Source organism: Trachypithecus francoisi, unplaced genomic scaffold (assembly GCF_009764315.1).
Source record: "Trachypithecus francoisi isolate TF-2019V2 unplaced genomic scaffold, Tfra_2.0 Lachesis_group6, whole genome shotgun sequence".
Taxonomy (NCBI): Eukaryota; Metazoa; Chordata; class Mammalia; order Primates; family Cercopithecidae; genus Trachypithecus; species Trachypithecus francoisi.
Genome location: NW_022681471.1, coordinates 34,247,566 through 34,269,472, shown reverse-complemented (window position 1 = coordinate 34,269,472; position 21,907 = coordinate 34,247,566). Strand labels below are relative to the sequence as shown.

Genomic DNA, 21,907 nt, shown 5'->3' with positions numbered 1-21,907 from the left:
ATTCTCCTGCCTCAGTCTCTGGAGTAGCTGGGATTACAGGCGCCCGCCACTATGCCTGGCTAATTTTTGGTATTTTTAATAGAGATGGGTTTTCACCATGTTGGCCAGGCTGGTCTCGAACTCCTGACCTCAAGCGACCCACCCACCTCAGCCTCCCAAAGCGCTGGGATTACAGGCATGAGCCACCACTCCCGGCCTCTACACATCTTTATACATCTCCAGGGGAGTGCCTTTCACATAGTCTATGATGTGATTGGCATCTCCAGAATTGTTCTATGTGGCAACACTTACCAACACAACATCATACTGAGATATATTGTCCTCCCCAGTGATGGCAGTTTCCGTGACATTATTCAAATTATGTACTAAACACATGTACCACCAGGGTTGCATTGATTTTCTATTATGTTTTCATTCTCCTGGTGATCTTTTATAGACTTTCAGTAGTCTTTGGCCATGGCACACCATTTTAAAAGGCAGATAATCACATAATAACTATAGAAATGTATTCCCTTAGACTTCATCATTCCCAACACACTCTGGCTTCTTGGCAGTCTTTCCCCTCCCCTGTCTTTATCCGCTCCAAAGCAGCACACATGGGCAATTTATTGGGGCATGATTAACCTTTGGACTTCTAGTGTAAGGAAATTTCTGGAAACAGACAATGTATATCATATTGCTACAGTTTTACAAGCACAACTTCTCTCTTTACTCTTAATTATGGAAATTTTAACATACAACATACACAAAAGCAGAAAGAATGGCATAATTAATTCTCATGCACCCATCATTCAGCTTCCGCATTATTAGCTTTTTGCTAACGTTGTTTCATCTACCACCACCCCACCTTTTTTTTTTTTTTTTAACCGGGTCTTGCTCTGTCACCCAGGCTGGAATGCAGTGGCATAATCATGGCTCATTGCACCCTCAACCTTCCAGGCTCAAGCAATCCTCCCACCTCAGCCTCCCAGGTAGCTGGAACTATAGGCACGTGCCACTGCACCCATCTAATTTTTTTTTTTTTTGAGACAGAGTTTCGCTTTTGTTGCCCAGGCTGGAGTGCAATGGCGCGATTTTGGCTCACTGCAATCTCCGCCTCCAGCGTTCAAGCGATTCCTGCCTCAACCTACTGAGTAGCTGGGATTACAGGTGACCATCACCATGCCTGGCTAATTTTTTGTATTTTTAGTAGAGATGGAGTTTCACCATGTTGGCCAGGCTGGTCTCAAACTCCTGACCTCAGGTGATCCACCTGCCTCAGCCTCCCAAAGTGCTGGGATTACAGGAGTGAGCCACCACACCCAGCCTACACCTATCTAATTTGTTTTTTTTTTTTTTTTTTTTTTTTTGGAGAGACAGGGGTCTCCCTATGTTGCCCAGGCTGGTCTCGAACTCCTGGGCTTGAGCGATCTTCCCATCTTGGCCACCCAAGGTGCCAGGATTATAGGCTTGAGCCACACCCTGCACAGTCTTTTTATTCCTTCTTTTTTTGAGACATGATCTCACTCTGTCACCCAGGCTGAAGTACAGTGATGTGATGATCATAGCTCACCGCAGCCTCTACCTCCTGGGCTCAAGTGATCCTCCCACCTCGGCCTCCCAAGTAGCTGGGACTACAGGCACTCACCACCTTACCTATCTAATTCTTTTTAAATTATTTTTTGTGGAGAAGGGGGTCTCCATATGTTGTCCAGGCTGGTATTGTAGTTTTAAAATTGAGCTGGAATTTGCATAACACACAGTTCACCATTTAAAAGTGCACAGTTCAGTGGCATTTCGTGTATTGAAAATGCAGTGCAACCACTACCTCTCTCTGGTTTCAAGTGTTTGTATCACCCCAGAAGAATATCCTGTACCTATTAAGTAATTACTCTTTATTTCCCCCTCTCCCTGACCCCCGGCAACCACTGATATGCTTTCTGTCTCTATAAATTTGCCTATTCTGGGCATTTTATAAGAAAGGAATCATACAGTATGTGACTTTTTGTCTCTGGCTTTTTTCATTTAGCATTTTTTAGAGGTTCATTCAAGTTGTAGCATGTATCAGTCATGCATTCCAATTTATGACTGAATAATATTTCAAAATATAGATGAACCACAATTTATTTATCCACTCATCCATTGATGGACATTTGGGCTGTTTCCACCTTTTGACTATTATGAATAATCCTGCTATAAACATTTGCGTACAAGTTTCTGTGCAGACATATGTTTTCATTTCTCTTGGAAATATGCCTAGCAGTAAAGTTGCTAAATCATATGGTAATTCTATACTTAACTGTCTGAGGAACTGCCAAACTCTATTCCACAGCAGCTGCACCATTTCACATTCCCACCAACAATATACAAGGGTTCCCATTTCTGTACATGTGACCAACACTTGTTATTTTCTCTCTGTTTTCTCTCTCTTTCTGTGTGTGCGTGTGTGTGTGTGTGTGTGTATTATAGCCATCCTAGTGGGTGTGAAGTGGTATCTCATGGTTTTGATTTCCATTTACCTAATTACTAAAGGTACTGAGTTTTTTTTTTTTTTTTTTTTTTGAGATAGAGTGAAGCTCTGTCACCCAGGCTGGAGTGCAGTGGCCCCATCTCAGCTCACTGCAACCTCCACCTCCCGGGTTCAAGCGATTCTCCTTCCTCAGGCTCCCGAGTAGCTGGGACTACAGGCGCATGCCACCACGCCAGGCTAATTTTTTGTATTTTTAGTAGAGATGGGATTTTGCCGTGTTGGCCAGGCTGGCCTCGAGCTCCTTGCCTCAAGTGATCTGTCCACCTCAACCTCCCAAAGTGCTGGGATTACAGGCATGAGCCACTGCGCCCAGCCTAGCATTTTTTCATGTGCCTATTCGTCATTTGTATATCTCCTCTGGAGAAATGCCTGTTCAATTCCTCTACCTATGTTTTTGTTTTGTTTTGTTTTCTTTGAGACAGAGTCCCAGTCTGTCACGAGGCTGGAGTGCATTGGTGCGATCTTAGCCCACTGCAATCTCTGCCTCCCAGGTTCAACGGATTCTCCTGCCTCAGCCTACTGAGTAGCTGGGACTACAGGCACGCACCACCACGCCCAGCTAAGTTTTGTATTTGTAGTAGAGACAGGGTTTCACCATGTTGGCCAGGATGGTCTCCATCTCTTGAACTCGTGATCCACCCGCCTCAGCCTCCCAAGGTGCTGGGATTACAGGCGTGAGCCACCACACCTGGCCTTTCTTTTCTTTTCTTTTTTTGAGAGAGGGTCTCACTCTGTCACCCAGGCTGGAGTACAAGGGCACGATCATAGTTTACTGCGGCCTCAACCTACCAGACTCAAATGATTCTTCCACCTCAGCCTCCTGAATAGCTGCTCTACCCATTTTAAATTGGATGATTGGCCCTTTTCTTATTGAATTGTAAGAGTTCTTTACATATTCTGAATACTAGACTCTTATCAGAATTATGTTTCCCATTCTGCAGGTTGACGTCTCACTTTCTTTATAATGTCCTTTGATGTACAAAAGTTTTAAATTTTGATGAAGTCCAATTTATCTATTTTTTTTCTTTTGGTGCTTATGCTTTTGGTGTCAAATTTAATAATTAATTGCCAAATCTGAGGTCATAAAGATATATCTCTATGTTTTCCTCTAAGAGTTTTATCACTTCAGATCATATATTTGTTTATTTATTTTTATTTTATTTATTATTTTTTGAGACAGAGTCTTGGTCTGTCACCCAGGCTGGGGTGCAGTGGCGTGATCTCGGCCCACTGCAACCTCTGCCTCCCAGGTTCAATTGATTCTCCTCCCTCAGCCGCCTGAGTAGCTGGAAACACAGGTGCCTGCCACCACACCTGAATAATTTTTTGTATTTTTGGTAGAGATTTCACCATGTTGGACAGGCTAGTCTCAAACTCCTGACCTCAAGTGATCCACCTGTCTTGGCCTCCCAAAGTTCTGGGATTACAGGCGTGAGCCACCACACTCAGCCTCAGCTATTATATTTAGATCATTGATCCATTTTTTTTTTTTTTTTTTTGAGACGGAGTCTTGCTCTGTCACCCAGGCTGGAGTGCAGTGGCGCGATCTCAGCTCACTGCAAGCTCTGCCTCCCGGGTTCCCGCCATTCTCCTGCCTCAGCCTCCCAAGTAGCTGGGACTACAGGCGCCCGCCATCTCGCCCGGCTAGTTTTTTGTATTTTTTAGTAGAGACGGGGTTTCGCCGTGTAGACCAGGATGGTCTCGATCTCCTGACCTCGTCATCCACCCGTCTCGGCCTCCCAAAGTGCTGGGATTACAGGCTTGAGCCACCGCGCCTGGCCCATTGATCCATTTTCAATTAATTTTTGTATGTGGAGTGAGATAGGGATCCAACTTTATTATTTTGCATGTGGTTTTCCAGTTGTCCCAGCACCATTTGGTGGGGAAAGAGATGCTTCTTTCCCCCATTGTATGGTCTTGACACTTTCTGTAGTATTTTAAAGCAAATCCTAGACATCATGTTGTTTCATCTGTAAACACTTCAGCATTGATCTCAAATCGATAAAGACTTCATTTATTTATTTTGAGACAGGGTCTCACTCTATCACCCAGCACAATCATGGCTCACTGCAGCCTCAACCTCCCAGGCTCAAGCGATCCTCTCACCTCAGCCTCCTGAGTAGCTGAGACCACAGGCATGCACCATCATGCCCAGCTAATTTTTGTATTTTTTTGTAGAGACAAAGTCTCTCTATGTTGCCCAGCTGGTCCTGAACTCCTGTTCTCAAGGGATCCTCCTGCCTTGGTCTCTCAAAGTGCTGGGATTACAGGTGTGAGCCACCACGCCTGGCCAGTTTCATCTCTTGGTTTTTTTTTTTGAGACAGAGTCTAGCACTGTTGCCCAGACTGGAGTGCAGTGGCACGATCTCAGCTAACTGTAACTTCCATCTTGCTTGTGCAAGCCATTCTCGTGCCTCAGCCTCCCGAGTAGCTGGGATTACAGGCATGTGCCATCACGCCTGGCTAATTTTTGTATTTTTAGTAGAGATGGGGTTTTGCCATATTGGCCAGTCTGGTCTCGAACTCCTGACCTCAAGTGATCCACCCACCTTGGCCTCCCAAAATACTGGGATTACAGGCGTGAGCCACCGCACACAGGAAGCTCCATCTCTTAAGTGGTTTGTTTTCTTTTGTCTGAATTAATCCTGGTCTTGCCTTCTGTACAAAGAAGCAGTGTGAACTAGAATCTAGTCACTAGGCAATTTCTTTTCTTTCTTTCTATCTTTTTTGTTTTTGAGACAGAGTCTGGCTCTGTCACCCAGGCTGGAGTGCAATGGCATGATCTCAGCTCACTGCAACCTCTGCCTCCCGGGTTCAAGCGATTCTCCTGCCTCAGCCTCCCGAGTAGCTGGGACTACAGGCACGTGCCACCACACCCAGCTAATTTTTGTATTTTTAGTAGAGATGGGGTTTCACCATTTTGGCCAGGATGGTTTCGATCTCTTGACCTCGTGATCCGCCCGCCTCAACCTCCCAAAGTGCTGGGATTACAGGCATGAACCACAGGGCCTGACCTCACTAGGCAATTTCTAAGGTCTGATCCAACTCCATGTATCTACCCTCCCTGTCCTTGCTCCTGCTCTGATCCTAGTCCCTGCAATGTTCTGGATACAACTTATCTGTCCCTAAAGGCGCCTGAAAGTCCTTCTTTGCTCTTTTCAGTTGTGCCCAGGAATAATTTCCACTGGACTTGTCCAGCACCAAGTCCTCATACCCTTTCCCCAGCCTGGACCATGTGGTGTCTCTCTTTTTTTTTCATATGAAGACAGCACTAAACCATTTGGTCTCTTTATAAGTGAGTTTCCCATTCAGCAGTCTGGGCAATAGTGTGAGATCTCATCTCTAAAACAAACCTTAAAAATTAGCCAGGCACAGCCGCATGTACCTGTAGTCCCAGCTACTCAGGAGGCTGAAGCAGAGGAATTGCTTCAGCCCAGGAGTTCAAGGCAAAAAAAAGTTTCATATTCAGGAATATACATGTACATAATAGAAAGCAATACCTAATGCTTTCTACAACATTTGAAATACTTAAGAAGCTTACATTGGCATTTTTGCAGACATATCATTAGCTTCCTGCAAGGGAAAGGGTCATTTTGAAAACCACAACACTTTATGGATGGAGAGTATTTTTTTTTTTTTTTTTTTTTTTGAGAGGGAGTCTCCCTCTGTAGCCCAAGCTGGAGTGCAGCGGTGTGATCTCAGCTCACAGCAACCTCCACCTACCAGTTCAAGCAATCCTCCTGCCTCAGCCTCCCTAGTAGCTGGGACTACAGGCATCCACCACCACACCCAACTAATTTTTGTATTTTTAGTAGAGACGAGGTTTCGCCATGTAGGCCAGGCTTGTCTCGAACTCCTGACCTCAGGTGATCTGCCCGTCTCGGCCTGCCAAAGTCCTAGGATTACAGGTGTGAGCCACTGCGCCCAGCTGAGTATTTTTCAATATTTGTTGGTGGTTAAGTATATTAGGACAACATGCTAAATTTGGACTTATCCCACACTCCCACTTTCCCATTCTGACAAGTCTGGGGACTGCCCTCTCCACCCCATCTGCCTTAGTCTCCCAGACATGCTGGCTATCTGGCTATAACCTAGAATTGACTCAGCAAACAAGCAAGTGTAAATACTCATAGAATCTTTCTGGGGCCATTCCATGGAAACAGAAATACATTAAGTTTTTCTGCCTTTGAGAAAACACTATAGGGCACATCCATGGGCAGATAAATTTGGTGGCTCTTAGGCCCCCGACATACACCCACGGACCATCCTCATCTATTTGCTTTCTGGCTTCTGATCTGGGCCCTTCTTGGGAATAGTTTTTCTCTGACCCTAGAGTCTAGACTAAAGCCAATTGGACATTCACTTCCCATTTTTTGTTGTTGTTGTTGTTTTTTTTTCCCATTTGTCTGGCAGTTTCTGTCCTGGCTTCCCCATACTTGGGCTCTCCTATCTTGGATTCATAATTATATTTCTAGCCACTCTTTCTTTCTGACTCCTTTAGCTCTGATGTTCTTTTTTTTACAGTTATATTTGTATAAATTTAAGGAGGACAAATGCAGTTTCGTTATGTGGCTACGTTGCATAGTGGTGATGTTCAGGCTTTTAGTGTATCCATCACCCAAATAGTGTACATTCTACCCATTAAGTAATGTCTTATCCCTCACCCCCTTCCACCCTCCCACCCTTCTGCGTCTCCAGTGATTATTCCACATTCTATGTCCATGTGAATGCATTATTTAGCTCCCACTTGTAAGTGAGAACATGCAGTATTTGATTTTTTGTTTCTGAGTTGTTTCACTTAATGGCCTCCAGGTCCATTCATTTTGCTGCAAAATTCATAATTCCATTCTTTTTATGGCTGAATAATATTCCATGGAGTACATATATCACATTTCCTTTATGCAATCATTCATTGATGGACACCTACTTTGATTCCATAGCTGTACTGTTATGAATAGTGATGTGATAAAAGGTGAGTATAGGTGACTTTTTGATATAATTACTTCTTTTCCTTTGGGCAGTTTCCAAGTAGGATTGTTGGATTTAATGTAGTTTTCTTTTTAATTCTTTGAAGCCTTACATTACACTGTTTTTTCTCCCTTTCCCCCAAGTAGCCTCTGAACATTACATGCCTAGTCATCCTCTGCCTGGCTCAGCTGATGGTCCTAGCATCTCCCACTGATGGGCTTTTTCTTGTTCTCCTGAAGAGTTTCATATGGCTTCACAAGATACAACTGCATTTTGATTATGATTCTCATACATTTCTGCTTTGCAAAAAACTAGCAGACAAAACCCCACAACTGAGGAAACCACGTTGATATATTTTTAAAAGTCTAGTTCCAACTATTTTTCTATTCTCCATTGGCTTTTACTATTAAAAACCCCTCGCTTGCCAGCAGTGGCATTACACCTATCCCCACCTCTCTTAGCTGTGGGGCTAAAGGATAGAACATTCTATTTGGCTAAAGAAAAAAGGTCATCAGATTGAGCCCAGAGATGTACACGTAGGGGCTCATAAACAAAACAACCTCGTTTCACTCTTTTACAACAGAATTTTAGCTAGGTCACTTCTACGAACAGCCATCTATTGGGGGAAAATTAATGACTATCAATTTACGAAACAGGATGATGGAAAATTTTTCAGTGAGAGCCAGATAGAGAAACTATTGGGTTAATCCTCTTCAGTGACCTAGAAGTATATTGAAAAAACAAAATAGTGCATTTCTGATAATGAAACATGACAACTGTACCTAACCTTTTAAAATTAACAGTGGTGCATGTATACTGTGATCCTTTCAAGGGCAGCAGGACCACATCTGAATCATTTTCTCCATAGATTATCTTGAGGGACATGATAGTCAAATGTCCGTAGGTATCTCCACCCATCTGGGCTTTGGGTCATGAATTGATACTTATACAGGAACTAGCTGCCATTAGGTAGAGCAATTTGAAGTCCAGTAGGTCATCTAGAAGGATATCAGATCAGGAGGTTTAAGAACTCCAGATGTTTTAATTTAGGTGAGTGCAGCTACAAGGCTGCTAGGACATTAACAAAGAACTGACTGATAGAGAAGAAAAAGTGACTGGTATTAGATAATGGTATTAGATAAAAGTAGCTGGTATTAGATGATGGGAAGGGCCTGACGTCTGGTTGCCAAGGCACCTAACTCTTCACTCAATAGTCCCCCAAGCACAGGATTCATGGCTTTCATGGCTCCATCTTTTGGGTGTGGAGCATAATCCTTAGCTGACCTTTGAAAAATGCAACCTCAGGCTTGCCCGGCTTCTGGTACTTCCAACTCTTCTTTGCCATTATTATAAACACAACTATCAGTCTTTGAGGGGAGGCTGATCTTTTAGTTCAGATTTCCACAGTTCAGATTGGCAGGTGTCCTTTGTCATCTCATAAAGGAATTAAAGTGACCTGAGAAAATGTCCTCTGGGTAAGATCAATGCCACCTGTACTCTGTCCTTGCCTGAACTCTCTCATCAGAGCTCTCATGTGCATCAGCCCTTCCCCACTCCTTTCAAGCCTGTACAGCCCGGGCATGACAATGAATTTGGTCCTTTCGCAAGAGCATGTACAACTCCCAGGTTATTGTCTATCCTTTCTGAGAACTCAATAAGATTATTATTATTGTTATTATTATTATTATTATTATTTTGAGACGGAGTTTCACTCTTGCCCCTCAGCTGGAGTGCAATGGCGCGATCTCGGCTCACTGAAACCTCCGCCTTCTGGGTTCAAACATTCTCCTGCCTCAGCCTCCCGAGTAGCTGGGATTACAGGCTTCTGCCACCACACCTGGCTAATTTTTGTATTTTTAGTAGAGAAGGGGTTTCACTATGCTAGCCAGGCTGGTCTCGAACTCCTGACCTCAGGTGATCCACCTGCCTCGGCCTCTCAAAGTGCTGGGAGTATAGGTGTGAGCCACTGTGCCCAAGTGAGTGTGTGTGTGTGTGTGTGTGTATATATATATATATATATAAAATATATATATATATATTTTTTTTTTGAGACAGAGTCTCGCTCTGTTGCCCAGGATGGAGTGCAATGGCATGATCTCAGCTCACTGCAAGCTCTGCCTCCCAGGTTCATGCCATTCTCCTGCCTCAGCCTCCCAAGTAGCTGGGACTACAGCCGCCTGCCACCACGCTCAGCTAATTTTTTTATTTGTTTGTTTGCATTTTTAGTAGAGACGGGGTTTCACCGTGTTAGCCAGGATGGTCTCGATCTCCTGACCTCGTGATCCGCCCGCCTTGGCCTCCCAAAGTGCTAGGATTACAGGCGTGAGCCACCGCACCTGGCCTAAAAAATGTTTTTAATAAAATTTAAAAATACTTTTTAAATATGTTTTTAATATTGTTTTTAAAATATCCCTTTGGGCCGGGCGCGGTGGCTCAAGCCTGTAATCTCAGCACTTTGGGAGGCCGAGGCGGGTGGATCACGAGGTCAGGAGATCGAGACCCTCCTGGCTAACACGGTGAAACCCCGTCTCTACTAAAACTACAAAAAACTAGCTGGGCGCGTGGCGGGTGCCTGTAGTCCCGGCTACTCGGAGGCTGAGGCGGGAGAATGGCGGGAACCCGGGAGGCGGAGCTTGCAGTGAGCCGAGATCGCGCCACTGCACTCCAGCCTGGGCGACACAGGGAGACTCCGCTCTCAAAAAAAAAAAAAAAAAAAAAAAAAAAAAAAAAAATATATATATATATATATATATATATATCCCTTTGAAGGATAAAAAAGTGAAAAAGAAGGTGATGACTTTGGCAAATAAGGAACCTCTCATTATTCCAAATGGTACCATAGGCGATTAATATATATTCAATAAGTTTTATATTATTTAAAAATCTTATAATTGCAATAGGGCTTTTAACTTTTTCAAATACTCATATATTGCCTATATGATTGTATCCAACAATATACAGTTATCTGACAGATTAAAATATATATGACAATCTCACTATAAATTCATGACTAATGGAGCCGCATAGAATTAAAGTAAGATGGAGATTCTCCCAGGGCCCTTAAGGTTCGTCAATGCCATGTGGTGTATTTGAAAGAGACCTCAAAGACCTGGCTTCTGTTTCTGGCCCTGCCAACTACTGTGTGACTTATCTGTAAAATGGGGAAAAATCATCTTGGCTCTGTTTACCTCTCCAGATTGTTCTGAAGACTGAATGAGATAATGGATATAAATATGCTTTGGAGACCATGCAGCTCTCCACAATTATAATTTGGTTCTGATAAATGTCTCAACAACACACAGAAGTGAACATAGTATCACGATTTCTTTTGTTTTGCTTTATTTATCTCATTGAAGTCATCATGAATATATTCTGATCAGAGAAGCTGCACATAATTTGTATATAATAATTAATTATTGAGTGACCCTTAAGTGCTGAGCACTGTTCTAGGCCTGCCTTGTGCAACATTGTGGCCACTAGTCACACATGGCTATTGAGGACATGAACGTAGCTCATGCGACTGGGGAAATGCATTTGTAATTTTAGTTAATTTATACATAAATACAAAAACGGATATGAAATACAGTTATTAGAATTGTGTTTTTGACAGGGTCTTGCTCTGTCACCCATGCGGGAGCACAGTGGCGCAATCATGGCTCACTGAAGCCTGAAACTCCTGGGCTCGTGTGATCTACCTGTCTCAGCCTCCTGAGTAGCAGGACCTACAGACGTGTACCACAACGCCCAGCTAATTTTTAAATTTTTTGTAAAGATGGGGTCTTGTTATGTTGATCAGGCTGGTTTATTTATTTATTTATTTAGAGATGGAGTCTCACTCTGTCGCCCAGACTGGACTGCAGTGGTATGATCATGGCTCACTGCAACCTGCGCCTCCCGGTTTCAAGTGATTCTTCTGTCTCAGCCTCCAGAGTAGCTGGGACTACAGGTGCATACCACCACACCAGGCTAATTTTTGTATTTTTAGTACAGACTGGGTTTCATCATATTGGCCAGGCTGGTCTCAAACTCCTGACCTCGTGATCCACCTGCCTCAGCCTCCCAAAGGGCTGAGCCACTATGTCTGGCCAATTTTTTGTATTTTTAAAGGAGACAAGGTTTCACCATGTTTGTCAGACTAGTCTCAAACTCCTGACCTCAAATGATCCTCCTGCCTCAGCCTCCCAAAGTGCTGGGATTATAAGCATGAGCCACCACACCCGGCCATTAGAACACTTTTTTTTTTTTTTTTTTTTTGAGACAGAGTTTCACTCTTGTTGCTCAGGCTGGCATGCAATGTCATGATCTCGGCTCACTGCAACCTCCCCCTCCTGGGTTCAAGCAATTCTCCTGTCTCAGCCTCCTGAGTAGCTGGGATTACAGGCGCCCGCCACTATGCCTGGCTAATTTTTGGTATTTTTAGTAGGGATAGGGTTTCACATGTTGGCCAGGCTTGTCTCGAACTCCTGACCTCAGGTGATCCACCCACCTCGGCCTCCCAAAGTGGTGGGATTACAGGTGTGAGCCACCATGCCCAGCCTAGAAAACTTGTTAAGTATGTTGGAACAACTTGAATTTGTGAATCTACTCTTTCAACTGTAAGTTTATGAGGTCTAAATACAGATCCTCATAGACTTCTAATGAAAATTTAATATTTAAATTACAGCATAAGGGTAGAATACACTCCAAATTTTGAAGACTTATTATGAGAAAAAGAGAGCAGATTATCTCATTAATATACTGACTCCATCTTAAAGGCTGGAGTGCAGTGGCTGGAGTGCAGTGGTGTAATCTCAGTTCACTGCAACCTCTGCCGCTTGGGCTCAAGCGATCCTCCCACCTCAGCCTCCAGAGTAGCTAGTACCACAGTGCCGCATCACCACACCTGGCTAATTTTTTGTGCTTTTGGTAGAGACAGGGTTTCAACATGTTGCCCAGGCTAGTGTCAAACTCCTGAGCTCAAGCGATCTGCCCACCTCGGCCCTCCAAATTGCTGGGATTACAGGCGTGAGCCACCACACCCAGTGAAAATATACTATCAAAATTAATTTCACCTGCTTCTTTTTACTAATTTTTAATGTGGCTATGAGTGAATTTATAATTACATATGTGCTCATATTATATTTCTGTTGGGCAGTGCTGCTTTAGGCACTGATGATAAAGCAGTGAACAAAGCAGACAAAATATCCTGCTTTCATGGAACGTGCATTTTAGTGTGGAAGACAGATGATAAAATAAATATACAAACATATATAGTATATCAAACAGTGACAAGTGCTTTGGAGAAAAACGAAGAAAGCAAGTTAGATAGGAGATGGCAGGAGGGTTGAACTTTTAAATACGAAGGTCAAGGAACGCCCAAAACCTAAAGATGTTGAGAGAGTAAGTAATGAAGCTTCTTCCACCGGGTAGAAGGAACAGTAAGTGAGGAGGCCTTCATGATGGACAAAGCCTTGGCAATTCAGGGACCTGCAAGGAGGCCCGTGTGGTAGATCATGGAATGCAAAGGAGAGGATCAATAGGAGATGAGATCAGACAGGTACGGGGAAAAAGCTGTAATGCTGGGTGAGACAGGTCAGGTAGATTGTGATGGGCAGCTTCTGACACGGCTCCAGATGATTCCTGCCTCCTAGTATTAATACCCTGTGTAATATCTTCCCCTTCAATGTAAGCTGGATCTAGTGAATAAAATACAGTAAAATTGATAGAATGCCATTTCCAAGGTTAGGTTATAAAAGACTGTGGCTTCCAATTGCAGGTAATCTTTCACTCTTTCAACTCTCTCTTGTTTGTTCACATTTTTTCTTTTTCTTTTTTCTTTTTCTTTTTTGACAGAATCTCACTCTGTTGCCCAGGCTGGAGTGCAGTGGTGGGATCTTGGCTCACTGCAACCTCCACCTCCTGGGTTCAAGTGATCCTCTCACCTCAGCCTCCCCAGTAGCTGGGATTACAGGTGCGTGCCACCACACCCTGCCAACTTTAGTATTCTTAGTAGAGACGGGGTTTCACCATGTTGGCCAGGCTGGTCTTGAACTCCTGACGTCAAGTGATCCACCTGCATTGGCCTCCCAAAGTGCTGGAACTACACGTGTGAGCCACCGCGCCTGGCCCTGTTTGTTCACTTTGGTAAACTACCACGTTATTAATTGCCTTCTGGAGAAGCTCATAAGGCAAGGAACTGAGGCCAGCCTCTGGCCGACAGCCAGCAAGGAACTAAGGCCCTTACTGCAACAACCTGTAAGGATCTGGATGCTGCCACAACCTCTGAATGGGCTTAAAAACAAATTCTGCCCCAGTTAAACCTTGAGATGGGTGAGGTCCCTGCTCTGACACCTTGATCAAAGCCTGTGAGAGATCCTGAACTCATACCTTGATGGCAGCCTAGCGAGAAACTCTGGTTTGGACAACCCAACTAAGCCATGCTTAGATTCCTGAACAACAGAAACTGTGAGATAATATATGTGTATTGTTTTAAGCTGCTAAACTTGGGAGTAATTTGTTACACAGCAAGAAATAACACTAGATATTGTAGGTCACTGTAAGTAGAAACTGAACAGGGGGTTGGTGGGAATCACTGGCTATGTTGCAAATAGACTACAGGAGGGTAAGGTTGAAAGCAGCGAGGTCAGTTGAGAGGCTATTGACATAAGCTTGCTAAGGGTTGCTGGTGGTATTGGTAGAGATATTAAGAAGTGGTTGGATTTCAGACATATTTTGAAGGCAGAGCCAACAGGCTTTGCTGTTGGTTGGATAAAGGGTGTGTAGGAAATAAGATGACTCTAAGGCTTTTGTTCTGAGGAACTAGAAAGAATGATCATATACTGAGATGGAGAAAACTATAGAAAAACTAGATTCGTGGAGAAAGAATAAGACTTCGAATTTAGGCATGCTGAATTAGAGATACTTACTAGACATCCCAGTGGGGATGCTGAGTTCGATATACAAGTCTGATGTTTGAGGCTGGAAATATAAATTTGAGAGTCTTTGGCATTTAGATGATAAAATGTTAAAGTCTCCTTGCTCCCCACTTACACTTCCCACCCATGAGGCCCTCACTATTAACTCATGTATAGGGACATACATATACACACAGACACCACACACACACTTTTTTTTTTTTTGAGACAGAGTCCCGCTGTATCCTCCAGGCTGGAGTGCAGTGGAGCAATCTCAGCTCACTGCAATCTCCACCAATCTCCACCTCCTGGGTTCAAGCGATTCTCATGCCTCAGCTTCCCAAGCAGCTGAGATTACAGGGTGCACACCATCACACCTGGGTAAATTTTGTATTTTTAGTAGAGACGGAGTTTCGCCATGCCATGTTGGCCAGGTTGGTCTCAAACTCTTGGCCTCAGGTGATCTGCCTGCCTCGGCCTCCCAAAGTGTTGGGATTACAGGCGTGAGCCACCACGTCTGGCCCACACATACACATTTTTATAAATAGAGTCATTCTGCAACTTGCTTTATCAATGAATATCCTTTGGAGCTTTTTCAATGTAAGTACATACATATATATGTCATTCTTTTTTTAATAGCTGAAGAGAGTCCCTTCGTTTGAATAAATCACATGTATTCAGTCATTCACTGAACAACTATTTTTTGAGCACCCACTATTTTTTGTGCCGGGCAGTGGTCTAGGGACTGATCATAAAGAAGTCCCCTTTAGATGGACATTCAGGTTCTTTCTAATATTTTGCTATTACAAACATTTGATACAATGACCATCCTTATACAGGCATCTGAGTTCACATGTGCGAGTTTTTATTTGGCGTTGATTTATACAAGTGGAATTTCTCGGTCAAAGGGCTCAATGGCATTTCTAATACTTGTATCTCAGGTTCAATTAGGATAGTCTAAAGGCAGCAGCTAAATTTGTGATAAAAACCTAATATATTTAACAAACGTAGAAAAGAAATCACCCAATTGGAAGTTGTAATTGCCCTATTGGAAGTTGTAAGATTGCGCCTACAATTTCCCTTTACTATGTGAGTGTAGTTATATCCAAATCCTACCCATTCCGCAAAGTCCAGCTCAAACACTCCCTGTTTCAGAAAGCCTTTCATAGACCCTAAGCAGATATGATCTCCCCTGCTTTTTTTTTTTTTTTTTTATCTTTTTTGAGACGGAGTCTCACTCTACTTGCCCAGGCTGGAGTGCAATGGTGCAATCTTGGCTCAGTGAAATCTCTGCCTCCTGAGTTCAAGCAATTCTCCTGCCTCAGTTTCCCAAGCAGTTGGGATTACAGGCGCCTGCCACCACGCCTGGCTAATTTTTGTATTTTTAGTAGAGACGAGGTTTCACCATGTTGGTCAGGCTGGTGTTGAACTCCTGACCTCAGGTAATCCACCCACCTCGGCCTCCCAAAGTGCTGGGATTATAGGCATGAGCCACCGCGCTTGGCCCTTCCTGCCTCTTTACCTTGAGTATGGTCTGTATCACATACTACCTTGTACCATAAATACATTCTGTACTAGACTTTTTTTTCCCAGAAGGAAATAGTGTCTTTAATTCATACTGCGTTCTCCCTCAGTGCGTAGCGCCATGCTCAATGTTTATGTACTTAAATAGAAGTCTTAAACCAGAAGAAGTGAAATCTACAATCTCAAGAATGAGCATAGAGCCTGCACAACGGCCAGATGGTGTTTGTGCACCATCAGTGTGACATATGTTTCCCATGGCTCACAAGACTCTGCAAAAATTGCTTACTTCTCCTACTCTATCTTGTACCACTCCTTTTCCTTCTACGTTCTAGCCACACTGGCCTTTTTTTGGTCTTTGAACATATTAAGTCTGCTCCCATCTCTAGGCCTTTGTTCCTGGCATTCCTGTCGCCTGGAATGCTCTACCTGCTGTTCTCCGCTGATTGCTTCTTTTTCTTCAAGACTCAGCTCAGTGTTTACCTCCTCAAAGAAGCTTTTCTTGATCATCTATTTTAAACTAGGTCTCCAACTCCAGTTACTCTCTATCAACTCACCTTAATTCTCTGCATAGCATTTATCTTTCTGAAATTAACATGTTCATTTCGTTGCACTCACATTGAGCTCCAAGAGAGGAGGGACCTTGCCTGTCTTGTTCAATGTGATGCACCTTCAGTGGCTACCATAGAGCCCGTAGTACTAAGAATGCTTTTGCCTGAAAGTAACAGAATATTCATCTAAACGTGGCATAAATTGCAGGGGTTATTTTTCTTACATAAAAAGGAACTCAGAGAGATTGTCTTGGCCTGCCTCATGGTTGCAATATGGCTGCCAAGGGCCAAAGCATTGCAAGAAAACATCCCTCTCAGGAAGAAAGTGGGGCCTGGGCTCTCTCCTTTTTTTTTTTTTTTTTTTTTTTAATTAAGGTAGAAAAACTTTCCCAGGAACCCTCCTCTCACACTTCCCTCTTATATCTCCTTGGCCCAAACTGAGTGGGAGTCTAGACCATCCCACTAGTCAATAAGAGGGAGCTTATCATGGTTTTTTCATCAGTCATGATCATCACCTGGAGTTGGGCCTGCCTTCCCCAAACCCTATGGCTCTGCCCTATACCTGAAGTAAATCTGGGCTCTCTTCACAAGCCAAAAGTGTTATAGCTATTGTGGCAGTAACAAACAGCATGAGCCACACAGGCATTTATGGAATAGAGGGTATGAATTCTTGGAGATCTGCCTACGTGCAACAATTAACAAATTTTACACATACTGTGCAAAACTAAGATTTGTGACAGAATGTCTTTAGAGGACTTCCAGGTTCCAGGCCCTCTAGGAGCCTCCACATATGCTTTATTGACACTGATGTGATGACTGAAATAGGCTTACTGCGAAGAGACTTGGCCTTTTCTGGGTTCAAATAAACCATCACCACGCATGCGCTTGTTTCCATAATAAAGTCCCCTAAACGACTGTTTGGTCTCTGAGGGTGGGGAAAGTGCCCTATGGGTGGTGGTAGGACTGCTTTCAGAAGGGCTGCTCCATCCCCCAGACTGAGGGCCATTTCCAACCTCTCAACAAATGAAATAACCAGATAGAAAACTGCCACCATCAGTGGAGCCTTTCACTCTGCACTTCAGGAGGTCTGACAGGGTCACTAGTACTTCAAGATTCACGTCCCTATTTCTGTCTTAAGCATGTTCCTTTTATACCCTGTTAGGAGATATTCTTTGATTCTTGGAAAAACAATTTCTTGGAAGCTGAAAAGGGCAAGGAGATGAATAGGAAATGGAGAGGTGAGTGCAGGGCACTTATAAAAGCTACTAGAAGATTGGTAAGTCCTCCAAATCCAGGGAGATGGCCTTCCTAATGCCACCCCACCCCCACCCCACTCCTGGTGCAGTCAGTGCTGACCTAGGGACCACCTGCCACAGGCTCAGGCCCCACCACCCAGCTCTCCCCCGTGGGGGATGGAGCGAGGGGTGCCGCCACAATAAGTTCCCATTTCCAGAAGCATGCTCTCTCCCCAGTGTTGCCCCTTGTTAGGTGAACTAACTGAGTAGGAAAATGGTGTGGGCGAGGAGGGGTACCCAGGCGAGCCGCTCACGCTGGAAAGCCGCTCTACGTCCTTCGACATTGGTGCGACCCTTCCCCACAGAGCACACAAAAGGCGGCTGCTCCACGTTGTTTTCCAGCCCCTAGCCGCCTGGGCCCTGGGGGCTTGCGGGGTGGGGGGACATGAGAGTTCTCCAGCCCTCCTGCGGGCATTGCAGCTCCGAGGCGGGAGAGGAGCACTAGGGTAAAGCACGCCCCACTCTTGGAGACATTTCATCACCCCTCTCTGTTCCCCCACCCCCACCCCGCCCCGCCCGCCCCACTCAAGCGGAAAAAAAAAAAAGCAGCAGCCCAGATCTCCCCTCCCGGATGCGGCTGCACCAGCAACATCAGCTGCGGGCGGAGCCCGAGCGGTAGCCACTTCCCCCCTCTTGCCTCGTGACCCTCACCCCCACCTCCAGTTCTCCCTCCCCCTCTACACACCCTTCCCCATCGGACACACCCTCCTGCTTCGGCTGGTGGCGATCGGAGCTCGGGCGCTCTAGGGGAGGGAGCTGCCGCCGCCGACGCCGTGGGGCAGGACAGTGAGCGGGCGAAGCGAGCGAGAAAAGGAGGGAAGGAGGGAACGAGGGAGGAGCAGCGGGTGGGAGGTGGGAGGGAGGAGCAGCGTGAGCCGCACCGCCGCCGAGCTGCGATGTGGCCGGCCGGCTGGCGAGTAAACAGAGGGAGCAGCAGCGGCTGCGGCCGCCGCGGGCCGGGGCAGTGAGTCCGCCCGCCCGCCAGCCAGCAGAGGTCCGCCAGCCCGCCGAGACCCGCCCGCTGCCGCTGCCATGGCCGAAGTGCGCAAATTCACCAAACGGCTCAGCAAGCCTGGCACGGCGGCTGAGCTCCGGCAGAGCGTGTCTGAGGCCGTGCGGGGCTCCGTGGTGCCGGTGAGTGGCCGGGGGACGGGGCATCCCGGGGGACGCGCTCCAGGCGGGAGCGACGCGGGAAGGGGCAGGAACGGCGCCAGTGCGGCCGCCCGGTGCGCCGCGCGCTCTTTCTCCGCTCCAGTAAGTTTTCGCACCGGTAGCCGCCGGCCGGGGTCCGAGTCCCAGGCGCCCGCTGACAGCGCTCCGGCCGCCCGGCACGGCGGAGGCGTGCGCCGGCATGGAAGCGGACTATCAAAGCCGGGCTCGGACGGCTGCGGAGGAGGCGGAGGAGGCGGAGGGGGAGGCGGGGGCTCCCACCCGGTGTCGGGGCCGGGGGTGTGAGCTAAAGAGCTGACCTCGCGCTGCTCTGGACTCCGCACAAAGAGCCGGGGACAGGGGCAGAACGAGATCCTGGTCCCCTCCTGCGAGCACCTGAGGCAGCCTAGGCGGAAGGATGCGATGAGCGTTTGGCACACACACTCTCGCGCGCACACACACACACCGTGTACACAAAAAAGAACCCCACCCAGAAAGCCCCGGGCGCCCAAGCTCGGGCGGGCGGTGAGAACAGAGGAAGCAGAGCGACTTCCTCCTGCAACTGGGGAGAGAGAGGGTGGTGATGGGTTTTGAAGGGGTGCTACTGCGGAGGGAGGGCATTAGAAACAACAGGGTTCCGCGACAGAGTGGGCGCGGGCTCATCCACCGCAGGGAGAGTGTGTCCCTCGGGGACCCGCGAGCGCTCCAGTGGCAAGGGGAAGGTGCCGTGGGGATTTGGCGGAAGACTGGGTGTGTCAGTCCAGGGATGGGGGACCTGGGGTCAGAGCTCCACAGCTCGGTACTGGGGGATGGGGATTCGAAAGCGCGCTGACTCCCTGGGAACCCTCCCAGAGCACCCTCAGCCTTACCCGGATTGTCTGACTCCGGAGAAAGGCGAAAGGGTTCTAACGGGCACTTGCCCCTTCTCTTGTTTTCAAGACTGTTTTCAAGACACTCGTTGCCAGTTTCCTGGACAAGCGAACAAACCCTGAATAAGATATCGGACTGATTAATTAGTGTTTTGTTACTTTGTTTTTTGTTGTTGTTTTTGTTTTTGTTTGTTTTTGTCTCCCTCAGCTCCATTTTACAGCGAGTCGTTTGCTGTGTTTAAGTTTCACCGTTTAAGAGAGGGCTCTTTTTGTTAAAACAACTTGTCATCGGAAGGGAACTTCACAGCTTTTCCTTGTAATTTTTCTGTTGATCTTGTAGAATCAGCAATAAAACCCAGCATTAAAGGGAGGCCAGGGGCTTGATCCCAACAGTGGAGAAAGTTGACATTGGTGGGAGTTCTGGAGGAGGATCAAAGGTAAACTATGTACCTTTGAGATAAAGATCTGATCCCTAATAGCCACAACTGTGCAACCCTAAATGACTTTAAAGAAATCTCTTTATTGTGGCCGGACCCTTGCAAGTTTAATTCTGCTGTTTGGTGGAGCTAAATCCAGACCTTTAATGTTATTTTAATGGACTTGGCTTACTGTGTGTTTCAGTCTGATTTTGGAGTGAGGACCTGTTGAGGTCAGATTGGAGCCTTGCCTGTCACCACAGCCAGTTAAGAGAGGAAGGCAAGCTGTGTGCAGAGCATTTATACCAGGGCTCTCATCTTGGGTGATTGTTAACAAGTGATTCAATCTACCTAGCCGAGAACACTTTCCTAAATTCGGAGAAAAAAACAAAAACAAAACAACAACAACAACAATAAAACTTCCTTGCGCAGGGTTGGCTGGCCTTCTACCACAACACGCGAAGAAAGTTGTGGGTGGACAGATTTCTCAAGAGAATAATGGGACTAAGAAAACTTCCACTGGGATTTGATCAGCGCTTGACCTGCCACCCTAGCAGCAAAAAGTTAACATTAGCATCCTTTCCCATGTTTTTAGGTTTTCAAAAGAATTTTGTGCATTGCAGATTCAGCGGCTCCTTCCTAACCATTGATTGTATGGCAAAGCAGAAAAAACTGTTACTGGCAGAAGTCTCTTCTAGGAGACACTGGCAGTGGCCATGGTTCCCTTGTCAGTCCAGCTTACTTGGGACCAAGGCTATTGATTTTTACCATTTACACCAGGCAATGCAGAGGAATATTTACTCATTACTCTAGTATGTGAAACATTGAGATTTTGGAGTGAGGCAGAACAGATTCTAGTAATCTAAATCAATGAGTATCTATTGAGCCCTTACAATGTGCCAGATACAATGCTAGATGCTCTATAATTATGAGAATGCAAATGATCTTTTTCTTCGTTTGTTTTCATTAGTTACAATCTGGGTTGGTTGTGTGTATGGGAATGTCTTTGTCAATAGGACACCCAGATTATGCACACAAATCAACTTTAGATTCTTCATAGAGCCTTAGTGAATGCTATTGTAAGCAGTTTAGTCAATGAAAAAATAAGGAAATAGTTCTTACATGGAGTGTATGCTCCTAAATGACTCTCTCACAAAGAGCTGTTAACCGAAGTTAGTAAAACCACGAGTGGCTGGAGAGTGAGGGGGACCATGTTGCAGCTGCTGCCATAACTTCTGATTCTTTTAAGGGACAGCTGAGGTAGGATTTACACTTGTGCTATAAACCCAAGATACTCACGTTGGGGCTTCAATATGAGATAGAGCCATTACCGCAGTAAGTGAAGCTTTCCTCTGGTGTATCTCTTGTTAGAACGTGGAAAACCCATCAAGCTGTACAAATATACAGTATTTCCTGTTTAGGTTTTTTTTTTTTTTTTTTAAGGATTTTAGAATTACACCCTTATTGGCCCATTGCTATTTCATTCAGTTTTCCTCACTGTTCGAAAAATTCAGAAGGCTGGGCCTGGGCTATATATATAGCATGTTGTTGCACATTCAAACTGTTATTCAGTTATTAGTACTTCCATGAATCTATTAACTAACTACATAATAAAGCAGACAGAGAGACTGTACCACTGTTACTGCATTTTCCTGTAAGTTCAGCATTTTTATGAAGGTCAGTTTTAACCCAGGGAAAGGGTAATTACAGAATCATCATTGAGAGATTTCTCAAGA

General features: G+C 45.4%; 1 protein-coding gene and 1 long non-coding RNA gene across 2 annotated transcripts in view; one reads left to right on the top strand and one right to left on the bottom strand.

Moving 5' to 3' along the window:
* Window positions 1-3,212: 3,212 nt before the first annotated feature.
* Window positions 3,213-4,660, bottom strand: LOC117078108. Its single transcript, XR_004434925.1, has 2 exons — window positions 4,590-4,660; window positions 3,213-3,294 (listed from the first exon to the last, which is right to left on the bottom strand). It is a non-coding gene; the product is annotated as an uncharacterized LOC117078108 (long non-coding RNA).
* A 14,025-nt stretch (window positions 4,661-18,685) lies between these two features.
* The window catches only part of DOCK11 (dedicator of cytokinesis 11), a 195,686-nt gene continuing 192,464 nt past the window's right edge, over window positions 18,686-21,907 (top strand). Inside the window, 1 exon segment of the mRNA XM_033201715.1 lies at window positions 18,686-18,871. Within this exon segment, the coding sequence (XP_033057606.1) occupies window positions 18,770-18,871 (102 nt within the window). The 5' untranslated portion in view covers window positions 18,686-18,769.